This window comes from Symphalangus syndactylus, chromosome 3 (genome assembly GCF_028878055.3).
Source record: "Symphalangus syndactylus isolate Jambi chromosome 3, NHGRI_mSymSyn1-v2.1_pri, whole genome shotgun sequence".
Classification (NCBI taxonomy): Eukaryota; Metazoa; Chordata; class Mammalia; order Primates; family Hylobatidae; genus Symphalangus; species Symphalangus syndactylus.
In genome coordinates this window covers 7,907,304-7,922,704 of record NC_072425.2, presented here as the reverse complement: position 1 = coordinate 7,922,704, position 15,401 = coordinate 7,907,304, and the positions used below count along the sequence as shown (strand labels likewise).

The 15,401-nt window shown below is 49.3% G+C and overlaps 1 protein-coding gene across 11 annotated transcripts in view; it reads left to right on the top strand.

The window, feature by feature from the left end:
* TRAF2 (TNF receptor associated factor 2) overlaps positions 1-10,302 on the top strand; it is a 60,834-nt gene extending 50,532 nt beyond the window's left edge. For 8 of the 11 annotated variants that reach the window (XM_055270304.2, XM_055270305.2, XM_055270306.2 and 5 more), the window contains one exon: positions 999-1,921. In XM_055270304.2, coding sequence (XP_055126279.1) covers positions 999-1,217 — 219 coding nt within the window. In that variant the 3' untranslated portion in view covers positions 1,218-1,921. Of the gene's footprint in view, positions 1-998; positions 1,922-10,205 lie in introns of those variants that run through there. The other 3 variants (XM_063636730.1, XM_055270310.2, XM_063636725.1) reach the window with 2 other exon arrangements.
* The last annotated feature ends 5,099 nt before the right edge of the window (positions 10,303-15,401 follow it).

Here is a 15,401-nt window from a genome sequence, read left to right as displayed (position 1 = left end):
GGGATTGTAGGCATGAGCCACTGCGCCTGGCCTATTTTGAAAATCAGAATCTATTATTTTGTGGAATTGAAGATCCAGAGACTAGGCTGGAATGGGAAGGTCCCTTCCTTCTGCCACAGTTGGCCCAGGCTTGCTACTTCCCCCACCCCCTATAGCTAGCTAGTGGAGTAGGCAGAGCAGAGTTGGCAGGGGTGAGGGGGTGTGGAGGGCTCACAGGCCCTTGTCTGTCCTGGGGTGTCCAGGTTCACAGGCCCGACAGAGGCAGACTCAGGTTCTCCCTGAAAAGTGCTCTTCATGGGCGGCCAGTGGATGCTTCACGATCTCTGGCAAGAAAATGTCTTTGTCAGGTGTGTTATTTTTTGCATTTTCCTAATAATAATCCAAGCCGGGCGCGGTGGCTCCCGCCTGTAATCCCAGCACTTTGGGAGGCCGAGGCGGGCGGATCACGAGGTCAGGAGATCGAGACCATCCTGGCTAACACGGTGAAACCCCGTCTCTACTAAAAATACAAAAATTAGCCGGGCGAGGTGGCGGGCGCCTGTAGTCCCAGGTACTCCGGAGGCTGAGGCAGGAGAATGGCGTGAACCCTGGGGGGCGGAGCCTGCAGTGAGCCGAGATCGCGCCACTGCACTCCAGCCTGGGCGACAGTGAGACTCCGTCTCAAAATAATAATAATAATAATAATAATGATAATTCAAGTTCAGCAGTGGTAAGCTTTAGGACTCCAGATGTCAGTGGACAGGAAAGGCCAGAATGGACACAGTTTCCCCAGAGAGAAGCAGAATGCCGGTGGTTGGGGAGGGCTGGGGAGCCCGGGCGCTGCGGCAGGAGCAAGGCCGCCCACCACGTGGTCCCGGCTGGGCCTCAGCCTCTGGCCTGGGTCCTGGGATGGCCGCCTGTGGCCTCCTGCTAGTGGCCCTGCTGGTGTCCAGACCCTCGGGAGCCAGAGCGAGACGGCCCACAGACCTGTGTCCCCTCCCTGGGGCTCTCTCCTCCAGGTGACCTTAATGCTGCTCGACCAGAATAACCGGGAGCACGTGATTGACGCCTTCAGGCCCGACGTGACCTCGTCCTCTTTTCAGAGACCAGTCAACGACATGAACATCGCAAGCGGCTGCCCCCTCTTCTGCCCCGTCTCCAAGATGGAGGCCAAGAATTCCTACGTGCGGGACGATGCCATCTTCATCAAGGCCATTGTGGACCTGACAGGGCTCTAACTGCCCCCTACTGGTGTGTGGGGGTTAGGGGCAGCCAGGCACAGCCGGCTCACTGAGAGGCCACCACACTGGGCCAGGGCCTCACTGTGCAAGTGGGCAGGGGCCGCGCTTGGGCGCTTGGGAGGGTGTCGGCCTGCAGCCAAGTTCACTGTCACGGGGGAAGGAGCCACCAGCCAGTCCTCAGATTTCAGAGACTGTGTAGAGGGGCCTAGGAGACAGGCTTAGCCCAGGGCTATGGTGGGATTGGCCGAGGGTCTTCAGGTGCTTCCCAGCACAAGCTGCCCTTGCTGTCCTGTGCAGTGAAGGGAGAGGCCCTGGGTGGGGACACTCAGAGTGGGAGCATATCCCAGCAGTGCCCACATAGCAGGAGCCCAGTGGATGGCCTTGTGTCCCTCGGGCATGACAGGCAGGAAGGAGGGCTGCTCCAGGAGAAGGGCCTCCTGCTGGCTAGAGCAAGGAAGGCTGAGTAGCTTGGTTCTCCCCTCTGGCCCCTGGAGAGAAGGGAGCATTCCTAGACCTCTGGGTGCTTGTCTGCACAGAGCTCTGGTCTGTGCCACCTTGGCCAGGCTGGCCGTGGGAGAGGGTCTGATCCCATGCTGCCTCTGCTCAGACCACTGTGTGGGGGGTGCACAGCACAGCCTGCGGGTGAGGTGTGAGAGCTTGCCATCCAGCTCACGAGACAGCTATTAAACCATTCAAATCTTTGTGGTCAGTGGCATCCATTTGATTCCAGGTTGCCTGTGGCTTCCAGTCTTGGCAGTGGTGACCCTCTGCGGGTCCTCCTGGCCTCCTCTCCTCTCACAGACCCCTCCCCACAGGGTGCCTGGCCCCTGCCTGCTTCTCTAGCTAGCCAGGCTGTTCTGTTCCTTACCTGCTGTAAGCTGTCTCTTCTCAAGCCTTAGTGAAGCCCAGTGTTCCCTCTTTTGGAATGTTCCTCCCTGTCCATCTCCTCTCCTGGGCCTCCCCAGGGACTCCTGTGAGAGCAGGATGAGGATGAGCCAGCCCTGGTCCTGCCTTTCTGTGCACAGGCTCCACCAAGCATCCTGGCTGCACTGAGTGTCCTGGCTACACCGAGCGTCGTGGCCGCACCGAGTGTCTTGGCTGCACCGAGGGTTCTGGCTGCACTGCCCCTGTGGTGTGTTTTTGGGACAGTGCAGGCAGGCGTAGGCACGGCTTCGCGCTCGCTGTCAGGGCAGCCGTGCTGGGACCTACTGGGCATCTGTATCGAGGTCCAGGATAAAGTGTTGTCCCCTCTCGACATCTTCACGCACTGCTGTAGTTTGAGAAGTTAAGACCATGGAAAAGTACAGAAAATAACTCAGGCACGGAACTGACTGACGGGCATTGTGTTCGTGAGTGTGTACTAGGCCTAAAGAGCAAGCATTGCAGAGCCTTGCTGTTCCCTTTCCCGGCCTCACCTCAGCTCCCCAGGCCACGTGGCAGGAATTGTGGCGTTCGGTTCTCCTTGGGCTTTAGAGTTTTGCATCTGTATGTTTCTATATTCACAAATAAGAGTATTGCACTGAAAATGCAGAAACCATCCACTGGATCAGCTGCAGGTAGCTGGGCTTTTTACTCAGCCTGGCTACTTTTAATGCCTCTAGTGCTGGGCACTCTGCGTGGTGGATTCTGACTGCCATGTGTGAGTTCCCTAGAGAGCACCTTCCAGTCTCTTCCCGTGTCTTCAGGGTTTGGTGACTGGCGACAGCCAGACCTGCTCTCGTGGGTCTCCCGTCAACCTGGAAGGAGGGTTGGTAGTTTCTAGGCCTCCCCTTTTTAGCAGTTGCCAGCTTGCTTTGCAGAGGGGCTGCATCCAGTCCTTCCACCAGCGTCGGGGTGGGGGTTCCCATCACTCCCATCCCTGCCTGTGCTTCGTGTTGTTGGAATTGAGGAGACGCTGCAGCCTGCTGTGTGTGAAGTGGCATCGCTGTCACATGCATTTCTCTGATGACTCGGCGGAGTTGGGTGTCTTTACCATGCTTACCTCTCCCTTGGATTATCTCCTATGCGAATTGCCTGTTGATGTCTTTTTCTCATTTTTCTTTTGGTTGTTGGTCTGGGTCTTATTCTCCTGGTTGGTAGGAGTTCCTGATATTCCTGATGACAGATTCTCGGTTGTGTCTTTGAACTGTGTTTCTGTTGTTCCTGATGTGCAGAAGCTTAAACCTTACACATGATCAGCTGATCTTATCCTTTATGAATGGTGCTATTTCCAACCTACTCAGAACATCCTGACCTTCCCTGAGGCTGAAAACCACTGTTACGTTTTCGTCTAATGATTCGGAAGTTTCGTCTTTAACATACTGGGCTTCTATATTTGGGGATTTATTTGTATGTGACAGGTTTTGCTGGGTCACTGCAGTTTGTTAAAACAGATCGATTGAGGTCATCTCTTCTCACTTAAAATGAAATGGAACTGTGAAATGAGAGGAATGGACCAAAAAAAAAATCCTCCCACAGGGACAAAGATGGGGAAGAAGCCAACATCCCACAAAGGATTTGAACCCGTTTTGGAAGGTGGGAAGTGGGTTGGTGGGTGGCTGCTGAGCAGAAGAGGGCTGAGGGGGAAGCTGGCCACACCGGGAGACCCTGGCATGGAGCAGAGTCTAAAAGTGGATCAGCTGAAAGACCGGTCAGAGGAGCTACCTTCCAAGTCCTTTGCCAGCCAGAGCAGCCTGATGGTCCTCCTGGCCCTCACCTCCCTGCAGTGGAGGTGGAGGTCTGGAGAATCTGGGGGAAGAGCTGAGGACCGCACCCCGGCAACGCAGTGAGAGCAGCGTCGGGCTCCAGGCTGAAGAAGGGGCAGAGGTCTGCACTCAGAACAATTACCTAAGTACTGGCTGCCACACGAAGAGGCTCCCATGAAGCAGCCCAAGGCCTGGAGGGACAAAAAGCTCTGGAGCAGCCCCGTGGGCAGGTCTGGCCCAGCCGCCTCGTGGCCTTCTGGGGAAGTGACAGGCTCTATGCAAACCCACAGAGGTACCATCGTCACTACCTAATTTTGGGACATTTCATCACCCTACAGAGAAACCTTCCCTCAGCAGTCACTCTGTTCTCCCTCCCCTCAGCCCCTGACAGCCAGCCACAAACCTACCGTCTGTCTCTACAGATTTGCCTACTCAGGACATTCGTATGAATGTGGCCTTTGTTTTTACTCAGCAAGATATTTTCAAGGTTCCTGTGTGTTGCAGCATGCATCGGAGTTTCATTCCTTCTAATGGCTGAATAATCTCTTGTATGGATGCACCACAGTTTATTCATCCATTCACCCGTTGCTGGACATTTGGGTGTTTTTACAAAATTTTGGCTACTCTGAAAATGCTGTTGTGAACATCTGTGAACAAGTTTTTGTGGGGATGCGTATTTGTTTTCATTTCTCTTGAATATTTATACTGAGGAATAGAGCTGCTGGGCCACTTGTTCAGCTCTTGGAGGAATTGCTCAACTTTTGTGTCACCTTACATCTCCCTCTGGAAGTGGCTTTTTTTTTTTTTTTTTGAGATGAAATCTCGTTCTGTCTTCCTGGCTGGAGTACAATGGCACAATCTCGGCTCACTGCAACCTCCGCCTCCCAGGTTCAAGCAATTCTCCTGCCTCAGCTTCCTGAGTAGCTGGGATTACAGGTGTGAGCCGCCACGCCTGGCTAATTTTTGTATTTTTAGTAGAGATAGGGTTTTACCATGTTGACCAGGCTGGTCTCGAACTCCTGACCTCAGGTGATCCACCCACCTCGGCCTCCCAAAGTGCTGGGATTGCAGGCATTGCACCTGGCCTCTAATAACATTTTAAAATTTCACATAGTAAAATTGATTTGTTCTTTTGTTTTATTCCCATGAATAAAACATTCAATTCCATGGATGTTCACACCTGTGCAGATTTGGGTAAGCACCATGGGCCTGGGAGACAGGCGAGCCCTGCCGTCTCGGAAGGCTGTTCCACTTTCCCCATGGTCACCACCCTGACCCATGGCAGCCACGCACCTGTCCTCCACCACTATAGTTACGTCTTTCCAAGAAGGTCCCATAATGGAGTCCTACAGTGCGTGGCTGGGAGCAGCGGGATCTGCAGAACGCCACTGAGATTGATCAGGATGCGTGCATCAGCATTTGTTTTCTCTTTTTTTTTTTTTTGGAGTAGTGCCCTATGGATGGATCAGTTTGTCTCATCACCTGTTGAAGGGTATTTGGGTTGTTTCTAATGTTTTGCAGGTCTGAATAGAGCTGCTATAAACATTTGTGTACAGGTTGTTGAGCAAGTTGTATTTCATTAAGGTAGTTAGCAATGGGGCTGCTGGATCACACAGTAAGTGTATTTTTAAATTCAAAAGAAGCTGCCAAGCACTTTCCAGAATAGCTGTAGCCTGTTGTGGAACGCCAGCATGAGCCACAGTTCCCGCTGCTCCACATCCTCTTGGGCACTTTGTGTTGTCAGCATTCTTTTTTTATTTCTTTTTAAGATACAGGGTCTTGCTCTGTCACCCAGGCTGGAGCGCAATGGCACAGCCCTACCTCACTGCAGCCTCAAACCCCTGGGCTCCAGTGATCCTCCCACCTTGGCCTCCCAAATAGCTGGGACTACAGGTTCACACCATCGTGCTCAGCTTATTTTCTTTAATTTTTGGAGAGACGGAATCTCACTGTGTTGCCCAGGGTGGTCTCAGACTCCTGGTCTCACACTGTCCTGTCTTGGACTCCCAAAGTGCTGGGATTATAGGCATGTGTCACTGTACCTGGCCAAACTTTATTCTTTTCTTTTTCTTTTTTTTTCTTTTTTCCTCCATCCCTCCTTACTTTTTTCTTTTTCTTTTGCCCTGCCCTGCCCTCTTTTTTTTTTTTTTTTTTTTTTTTTTTTAAGACAGTCACAGTCTCGTTCTGTTGCCTAGGCTGGAGTGCAATGGTACAAATCCTACCTCACTGCACGCTCGAGACCTCAGGCTCAAGCACGTCTTCCCACCTCAAGCCTCCCAAGTAGCTGGGACCACAGGCAGACCACCACACTTCGTTAATTTTTTAAGTTTTTAGTAGAGACAGAGTCTCTTTTTTTTTTTTTTTTTTTTTTTTTTTTTTTTTTTTTTTTTTTGAGACAGAGTCTCGCTCTGTCACCCGACTGGAGTACAGTGACCCATCTTGGCTCACTGCAACCTCTGACTCCCTGGTTCAAGCGATTCTCCTGCCCCAGCCTTCCAAGTATTTGGGATTACAGGTGCGTGCCACCACACCCAGGTAATTTTTTTGTATTTTTAGTAGAGTCGGGGTTTCACCATGTTGGCCAGTATGGTCTCGATCTTCTGACCTTGTGATCTGCCTACCTCGGCCTCCCTGAGTGCTGGGATTACAGGCATGAGCCACTGCACCCAGCTGGAGACAGGGTCTCTCTATGTTGTCCAGGCTGGCCTGAAACTCCTGGGCTCAAGTGATCCGCCTGCCTCAGCTTCCCAAAGTGCTGGGATTACAGGCATGAGCCACCACGCCCAGCCCATTCTTGTTTTTCAGAATTGTTTTCCCTATTTTTGTTCGTTTGACAGTACATATATATTTTACAGTCAACTACAAAAAAAAAAATTCTAGGGTTTTGATTGGAATTGCGTTAAATCTACACATCAGTTTGGGGAGAATTGACATCTATGTTCAGTCAGACAGTCCATGAACATAAGTTTGTCTCTATTCTTTATCAGCGTTTTGTAGTATTTCATATGTATGTTGAACTGGCTGGAATGCAGTGGCACGATCACAGCTCACTGTGGCTTTGACCTCCTGGGCTCAATGGATCTCCCCACCTCAGCCTCCTAAATAGCTGGGACTACAAGTGTGTGCCACCATGCCCGGCTAATTTTTGTATTTTTTGTAGAGATGGGGTTTTGCCATGTTGCCTGGGCTGGTGTCCTGGACTCAAGTGATCCGCCCACCTCTGCCTTCCAAAGTGCTGGGATTATAGGCATAAAAGCCACCATGCCCAGCCAGTATACATATCCATGTTTTAGTAGGTTTATGCTTCAGCGTTTCATTTATTTATTTATTTATTGCTTCCTATCCCACAGCTTACTTTGTTTCTTGAGCTGTTGTAAGAGGTTGTTTTTTGCATTTTGGTTTCTGACGGTGTATTTCCATTGTTTAAAAACAAAACTGATTTTTATGTGTTCTTATGCCTCGTAACCTTGATGAATTCACTTACTGGTTGTAGGAGATTGGGACTTTGTTTTATAGATTTGAGGGGCTTTTATGCATTAACAACATGTCATCCATGACTAAGGACAGTTATTTCTTTTTATTCAATCTCTATGCCTTTTATTTCTTTTGCTTGCCTTGTTCCATTGGCTGACTTCCTGTTTATAAGGTTGAATAGTAATGGTAAGAGTCTATAGCCTTTCCGGCCGGGCGCGGTGGCTCACGCCTGTAATCCCAGCACTTTGGGAGGCCGAGGCGGGCGGATCACAAGGTCAGGAGATCGAGACCATCCTGGCTAACACAGTGAAACCCCGTCTCTACTAAAAATACAAAAAAAAAAAAAAATTAAAAAAAAAAAAAAAAAAAAGTCTATAGCCTTTCCTCATTCCCACTCTCGGGGAAGGCTTTCTTGCTTTCACAGTTATGTATCATGTTACCCACGGGGATTTTTGGTGATGCTGTTTTATCAGGTTGAGCAAGTTCCCTTCTTCTAGTTTGCTTCGAGGGTTTTGTTTTTTTTTTTTTAATATGACTAGACATTTTATCAAGATGCTTTTTCAATGGCTGGGTTTGGTGGCTCATGCCTGTAATCCCAGCACTTTGGGAGGCCGAGGCAGGCGGATCACCTTAGGTCAGGAATTTGAGACCAGCTTGGCCAATATGGTGAAAACCCATCTCTATTAAAAACAAAAATTAGCTGGGCGTGGTGGTGTGCTCCTGTAATCCCAGCTACTTGGGAGGCTGAGGCAGGAGAATCACTTGAACCTGGGAGATGGAGGTGACAGTGAGCTGAGATCGTGCCATTGCACTCCAGCCTGGGCAACAAGGAAACTTTGTCTTCAAAAAAAGAAAAAAAAAAAAAAAGATGCTTTTTCTATACCAAGTGATATATTCATATGGCTTTTCCCCTGTACAGTTAATATGGTGACTTACGTGGTTCTTCAAATATGGGCCAACCTTGCATTCCTGGAATAAACCCTACCTGGTTATGGTGCACTATCACTTTTATATATTGCTGGATTTGGTTTAAATTTTTTTGAGGATTTTGCATCTCTGTTCATGAGGGACATTTGTCTATAATTGTCTTTTGTATTGTCTTTGTCTGGTTTTGGTATCAGGGTGCTGTGGGCAGAAAATCAAGACCAGGAGTGGGTTTGTTGTCATCATAAATGCTCGAAAAATGTGGAAGCAGCTTTGGAACTAGGTAGTAGGCAGAGGCCAGAAGAGTTTGGAGGAGCGAGAAAAAGCCTAGATGCCATTCGTGGAGTGTAAAGAGTGATTTTGTTGAGGGCTCAGAAGAGAACTGTAGGGAAAGTCTGAAGCTTCTTTGAGAATACTTAAGTGGTCATGGTCAGAATGTTGGTAGAAATCTGGACAGTGAAGGCCATTCTGATAAGATCTCAGACAGAAATGAAGAACAAGGTGTCAGAAACTGGAGGAGTGAGCATCCTAGTTATAAGGTGGCAGAGAACGCGGCTGAAGGGTGTCCATGCCCAGTCCTTCCTTTGTGGAAGGAACTGGGATGTCTGGCTGGAGAAATACTCAGGGTGTGGCATGTCTTCTTCTCACTGCAGAAAGTAAGATGTGAGAAGAGAAGTGAATTAAAATGGAATTTATAATTAACAAGGAAAGATTGGGATCGTAAGGATTTTCAGCCTGGCCATTTAGGGAGTAATAAGGTGTCTTTAGGAGAACAGACCAAGTGTGTGGCCAAGCAACTTAGTATGGACAGAATGAAGCCAGAGGCTGCTCATCAGGACAGTGGGAAAATGGCCCCAGAGGCATTTCAGATTCCTGGTGCTGCCCCTCCCACCACAGGCCCAGAGTGCCAAGGTTTGGGAAGGAAATATGTCAAAAGAGAGGTGTAGGTTGTGGACCTTAGAGCCTGCTGGCCAGGGCCACCCCAAGTCTGCTGTCTACATTCCAGTGCAGACCCCCTAAGCCACTCCAGCCTGTCTCAAGTGGACCCAGGGAAGTTACAAGTCATAAGCCTTGGTGGTGTCCATGTGGTGCTGATTCTGCAGCCTTGCTGGGTGTCACAGGATGTCACAAGTCTCCAGGCCAGAGCCATGGCAGAGCCCACGCTAGGACACTATGTGGTAGAGCGTTGGGGATAAGGCAACCTCTGAAACCCCAGAACTGGAGAGCCTCGTGTTCATTGCCAGCCTAGGAGAGCTGAAGGCACGAGACTCCAACCTAAGAGCTGTGTGAGGGCTGAGCCCAGCAAAGCTATAAGGGTGAGGTTCCCAAGAGCCTGAGGACCCAGACGCACCCCACGGCGTGCAGAAGGCAGGATTTGGAGTCAAAGATGATTCTCAAGCCTTAGGATTTAGTAGTGTTCTCCCTGTTGGACTTTGGACATGCTCGGGGCCTATTATTCCTTTCCTCTTTACAATGTATCCCTTTGGAATGGAAATGTCTGTTCTATTCCTGCCCTGCCATTGTATTTTGGAAGCGTGTAACTTGTTTAATGTCACAGGCTCACAGTGGAGGGAAAGTTGGCTCAGGATGAATCGTGCCTTGAGTCTCACCCAGGTTTGATTTAGATGAGACTCTGGGCTTTGGACTTTTGAATAGGGCCATTGGGATGGAATTAGTATATTTTGTATGTGAAAAGAACATGAATTGGTGTAGGGGCAGGGATGGAATGCTATGGTTTGAATGTTTGTATCTCCCAAACTCATGTTAATATTTAATTGTCATTGTAACAGTGTTAAGAGGTGGGATCCTTAAAGGGTGATGAGGTCAGAGGGAGCATAGGCTGGAATTGCTGCTGGTGTAATAAGGTGAGCTTGGCCCTCTCTTGCCCTTCCACCTTCCACAGTGACACAACAAGAAGGATCGCACCGGACACTGGCACCTTACTCGGGGACTTCCCAGCCGCCAGAACTGTGAGCCAATAAATTTCTATTCCTTATAAATTATCTGGTCTCAGGTATTCTCTTATAGCACAAAAACAGACTAAGAGAAGACAATGTTTGTGCTCACCCCCCCCCCACCCAATTTCCTGTGTTGAAACATAATCCCCAATGTGATGGTACTTGGAGGCAGGACTTTGGGAGTTGATCAGAGCATGAGGGTGCAACACTTGTGGATGGGATTAGTACCCTTAAAAAGAGGCTCCAGCCGGGTAAGGTGGCTCACGCCTGTAATCCCAGCACTTACAGAGGCCGAGGCAGGCAGATCACTTCAGCCTAGGAATTCAAAACCAGCTTGGACAACATGGCAAAACCCCCTCTCTACAAAAAATATAAAAATTAGCTGAGTGTGGTGGCACATGCGTGTTGTCCCAGCTACTTGAGAGGCTGAGGTGGGAGGATCACTTGAGCCTGAAGGTCGAGGCTGCAGTAAGTCATGACTGTACCAGTGACTCAAGCCTGGGCAACAGAGTGAGAAACTGTATTTTTTACTTTTTATTTTTTGAGATGGAATCTTGCTCTGTTGCCCAGGCTGGAGTGCAGTGGCGCAATCTGCGCTCACTGCAAGCTCCGCCTCCTGGGTTCACGCCATTCTTCTGCCTCAGCCTCCCGAGTAGCTAGGACTACAGGCGCCCACCACCACGCCCGGCTAATTTTTGTATTTTTAGTAGAGACGGGGTTTCACCGTGTTAGCCAGGATGGTCTCGATCTCCTGACATTTTGATCTGCCCACCTCGGCCTCCCAAAGTGCTGGAAGTACAGGCATGAGCCACCGCGCCCGGCCCTGCCCGGCTAATTTTTTTTTGTATTTTTAGTAGAGACCGGATTTTACCATGTTGGCCAGGCTGGTCTTGAACTCCTGACCTCGGGTGATCCACCAACCTCGGCCTCCCAAAATGTTAGGGTTACAGGCGTGAGCCACCATGCCCAGCCTTTTTCCTTCTCTTTTTATAGATACCTAATCTTGGTATGAATGGTCCTTTTTACATCTTCCGTTTTTTTGCTGAGACTTTCATATTTTTATATCCATTGCAAAATGTTTGTGATTGCTTGCTCTGGCATATTTATAGTAGTTGCTTTAAAGTCCTTGTCAGATAATTTCAACATCTGTGTCTGTGTCACTTCTTCCGAAGCCTGGTGTCTGGTTGGTGAGTACCATGCAGGTTCCACTTGCATATCGAGAAGCGTTAGTTTTTGTTCAGGGTCCGTCTACCCGGGGCCATGGCATAAGGTTCATCTGCAATGATTGTAAAGTGTTCAGATTTTGTAAATCCAAATGTCATAAAACTGTTTTAAAGAGCACAATCCTCAGCCGGACGCGGTGGCTCACGCCTGGAATCCCAGCACTTTAGGAGGCCAAGGTGGGCAGATCATGAGGTCAGGAGATCGAGACCATCCTGGCTAACACAGTGAAACCCTGTCTCCACTAAAATAATAACAAAAAAATTAGCTGGGCGTGGTGGCAGCTGCCTGTAGTCCCAGCTACTCGGGAGACTGAGGCAGGAGAATGGCATGAACCTGGTAGGCGGAGCTTGCAGTGAGCCGAGATTGCGCCACTGCACTCCAGCTTGGGTGACAGAGCGAGACTCCATCTTAAAAAAAAAAAACCCGTCTCTACTAAAAATACAAAAAAAAAAAAAAAAGCTGGGCATGGTGGCGGGTGCCTATAGTCCTGGCTACTTGGGAGGCTGAGGCAGGAGAATGGCATGAACCCGGGAGGCGAAGCTTGCAGTGAGCCGAGATGGTGCCACTGCCTTCCAGCCTGGGCGACAGAGCGAAACTCCGTCTTAAAAACAAACAAACACACAATCCTCAAAGGTCAGGTGGACTAAAGCATTCCTGAAAGCAGCTGGTAAAGTGCTCACAGCGGATCATTTGAGTTTGAAAAATGTAGAAACGAACCTGTCAAATGCCAGCGAGAGCCATGGAATAAAACCACTGATGCAACGAAGAGCGTTGAAGATCAAACAGAAATGCCAAGTCAAATTTATAATGAACCGATAAAAGAAAAAGCGCTACCGAAACTTCAGGACATCAAAGAAGTCAAGCAAAGCATCCATCTTATTCAAGCCCCTCTCGCAGGCAAAGGAAAGCGTCGGGAGGAGGAAACAGCAGCATCAGCAGGATGCGTACATGGAAGATGCTTCTTACAGATCTCACTGAGCCATTTGGAGACTTAGAACTGCTAAATTATTGGTTTATGTATTGCATAAGGTCAGTTAAATGACAGGCGATTAAAAATATCTCTCGGCCGGGCGCGGTGGCTCACGCCTGTAATCCCAACACTTTGGGAGGCCGAGGCGGGTGGATCACGAGGTCAGGAGATCGAGACCATCCTGGATAACATGGTGAAAGCCCGTCTTTACTAAAAAATACAAAAAAATTAGGCGTGGTGGCAGGCACCTGTAGTCCCAGCTACTCAGGAGGCTGAGGCAGGAGAATGGTGCAAACCCGCGAGGCGGAGCTTGCAGTGAGCCGAGATCGCGCCACTGCACTCCAGCCTGGGCAACAGAGTGAGACTCTGTCTCAAAAAAAAAAAAAAAAAAAAAAAATCTCTCCTACATTGCTGTCTGCAAAACACTGGAGTTTATGGATGTTAGATTGCATCTCGATGTTAAACCTTTGCTAATGTACTTATGGAAATCACAAAGATTCTCTTTGTAATACAGAAGTGAATTGTAGACATAAAATGGTTGTGCCATGTGGATAATGGCAGGCACTAGGCGGCATTTATGTAGTAACTAATGACAAAAATTCATGGCTGGTGGCATATAAAATACTCCTTGCAGTAAAATATTTCCTCTATTAATGTTATAGAAGGGGGACATAACAAGGAACTAACAATTGGTGTGACAGCTAGCCTCAAAGACTGTCTTCCATTTTGGTTTCAGCACCTCCTGTTTGGGGTTTTTAGCATCTTAGAAGAGCACGATGGCCTCGTATGATGAAGCCGAATTTTGCTGCTCTGTTCCGAGCTGGTTTAACTGTTCTGATAGGCAGCTGTGGATGTTGGGGTTCAGAGCTTAATCATCATTGCCTGAAATGGCACTAGACTCTACAATTTCTGCCTTGGAGAACACTCAGTTCTTACTTGTGATTTCTGGTAGAACAAGCTTTATTTTTCTAGCCTAGCAATGATTTCGAAGCAGAGGAATCCCAGTACCTTTTAAGAATTGTGTTGGCTGGCGCAGTGGCTCATGCCTGTAATCCCAGCACTTCGGGAGGCCAAGGCTGGAAGATCACTTGAGCCCAGGAGTTTGAGACCAGCCTGGGCAACATAGTGAGACCTCATTTCTACAAAAATTAAAAAATAATAAAAATTTATTGTGTGGTTTTTTAAAAAAGCTACTGATTGTTTTTGGGAAATAGAACGTATGGTTCTTTACCTTTGCACATTGAATCTTTTATTTTTTATTTTTTTTAGAAACAGGGTCTCCGTCACCCAGGCTGGAGTGCAGCGGCCCGGTCATTGCACTGTGCAGCCGTGGCCTCCCAGGGGACTAGGGTTACAGGTGTGAGCTGCTGTGCCCAGCTGCAAGTTGAAATGTTGTGGTTCTTCATGTGTCAAGTAATTTGGGGCTATATTCTAGACATTTTGAATATGACTTTATGAGATCTGGGTCATGTTTGAATCCTGTGGGAAATGTCGAAGTCTGGTTAGCAGGCACTTGGTCCTGTGAGGGTTGGGCCCACACTGCTCCCACCTGCGTGGGTGTCTTTGGTTAGCAGGCACTTGGTCCTAGGAGGGTCGGACCCACATTGTTCCCGCCTGCGCGGACTCCTGTCTTCAGAGCTGCTGGTCTTTGGTCTAGGACCCGAGGCTGGTCCACAGTTCCCCAAGTCCGTGGTGTGATCATTAGACCCATGTGGGTGCTTGCCAAGCTCCCCACACTGGGTTTGGTTGCTGGGCTCACTCACTGTCCATTCAGACAGTGACGTGCCCTTGACTGGGCCGCATTGGAGTCTACGTGGCAGGAGGGCAGGGGAGGAAAGCTAACGGGGCTGGTCCCACCCTCAATACAGCCGCACCGATCTGTGAGGGACTTTCTGGCCTCCAAGTTTGGCTCTGATGGGTTCCTGTAGCCACCACTCCCACTGCCATCAGGGTCACAAAAGAATGGAGAAGAGAAAACCCAGGGCATTGCCTCACTGACCCTGCGCATCAGCGTCAGTTCCTTTCCCTGGCCCTTAGGGCTGCTCTGGGCTTTCTGCCTGGCCCCAGCACTCACCTCCAGTGTTCCAGCTGCGTGGAGTTCAGGTCATGGATGTAAGGTCAAGTATCAGTTCTGCGAAACTTTGGATCTTGCTGCTGCTCCCTGACCCAGCTCTCCGGCAGCTGCTCCGGGCCACGTGCACAAGTTTCATAGCTGCAGTTTCACAGAGTTCACCCTGTCGCCCAGGCTGGAGTGCAGTGGTGTAATCTCAGCTCATTCCCGGGTTCGATCAATTCTCCTGCCTCAGTCCCCTGAGTAGCTGGGATTAGAGGTGTGTGCCACCACGCTTGGCTAATTTTTCCTTTTTTTTTCTTTTTTTTTTTTTTTTTTTTTTTTTTTTTTAGTACAAAAGGGGTTTCACCATGTTGGCCAGGCTGGTCTTGATCTCCTGACCTCAAGTGATCTGCCCGCCTCGGCCTCCCAAAGTGCTGGGATTATCACTGCGCCCGGCCTGACCTCAGCATGTGTTTTCTGGGGACTTCTGTTCTTTTGGTAATTCAGTCACTTTCTCTTTAAACACTGGGTCTCCACCCCCGCCCCGTAGATGGGGTGGGGGCATGCATGCCGCTCCGTTCCCCTCCCAGGGCTCTGTTTCTTTCATCTCCTCTGTGCCATCTTCTGCTGCCTGGTCCTCTCGTCGAGTCTGTCTGGTCCAGTGCTTTCCACATATCAAGCTTTTTTTTTTTTTTTTTCTTTTTTGAGACAGTCTCGCTCTGTTGCCCAGGCTGGAGTGCAGTAGTGCAACCTCGGCTCACTGCAAGCTCCACCTCCCAGGTTCACTCCATTCTCCTGCCTCAGCCTCCCAAGTAGCTGGGACTACAGGCACCTGCCACCACGCCCGGCTAATTTTTTGTATTTTTAGTAGAGACAGGGTTTCACCGTGTTAGC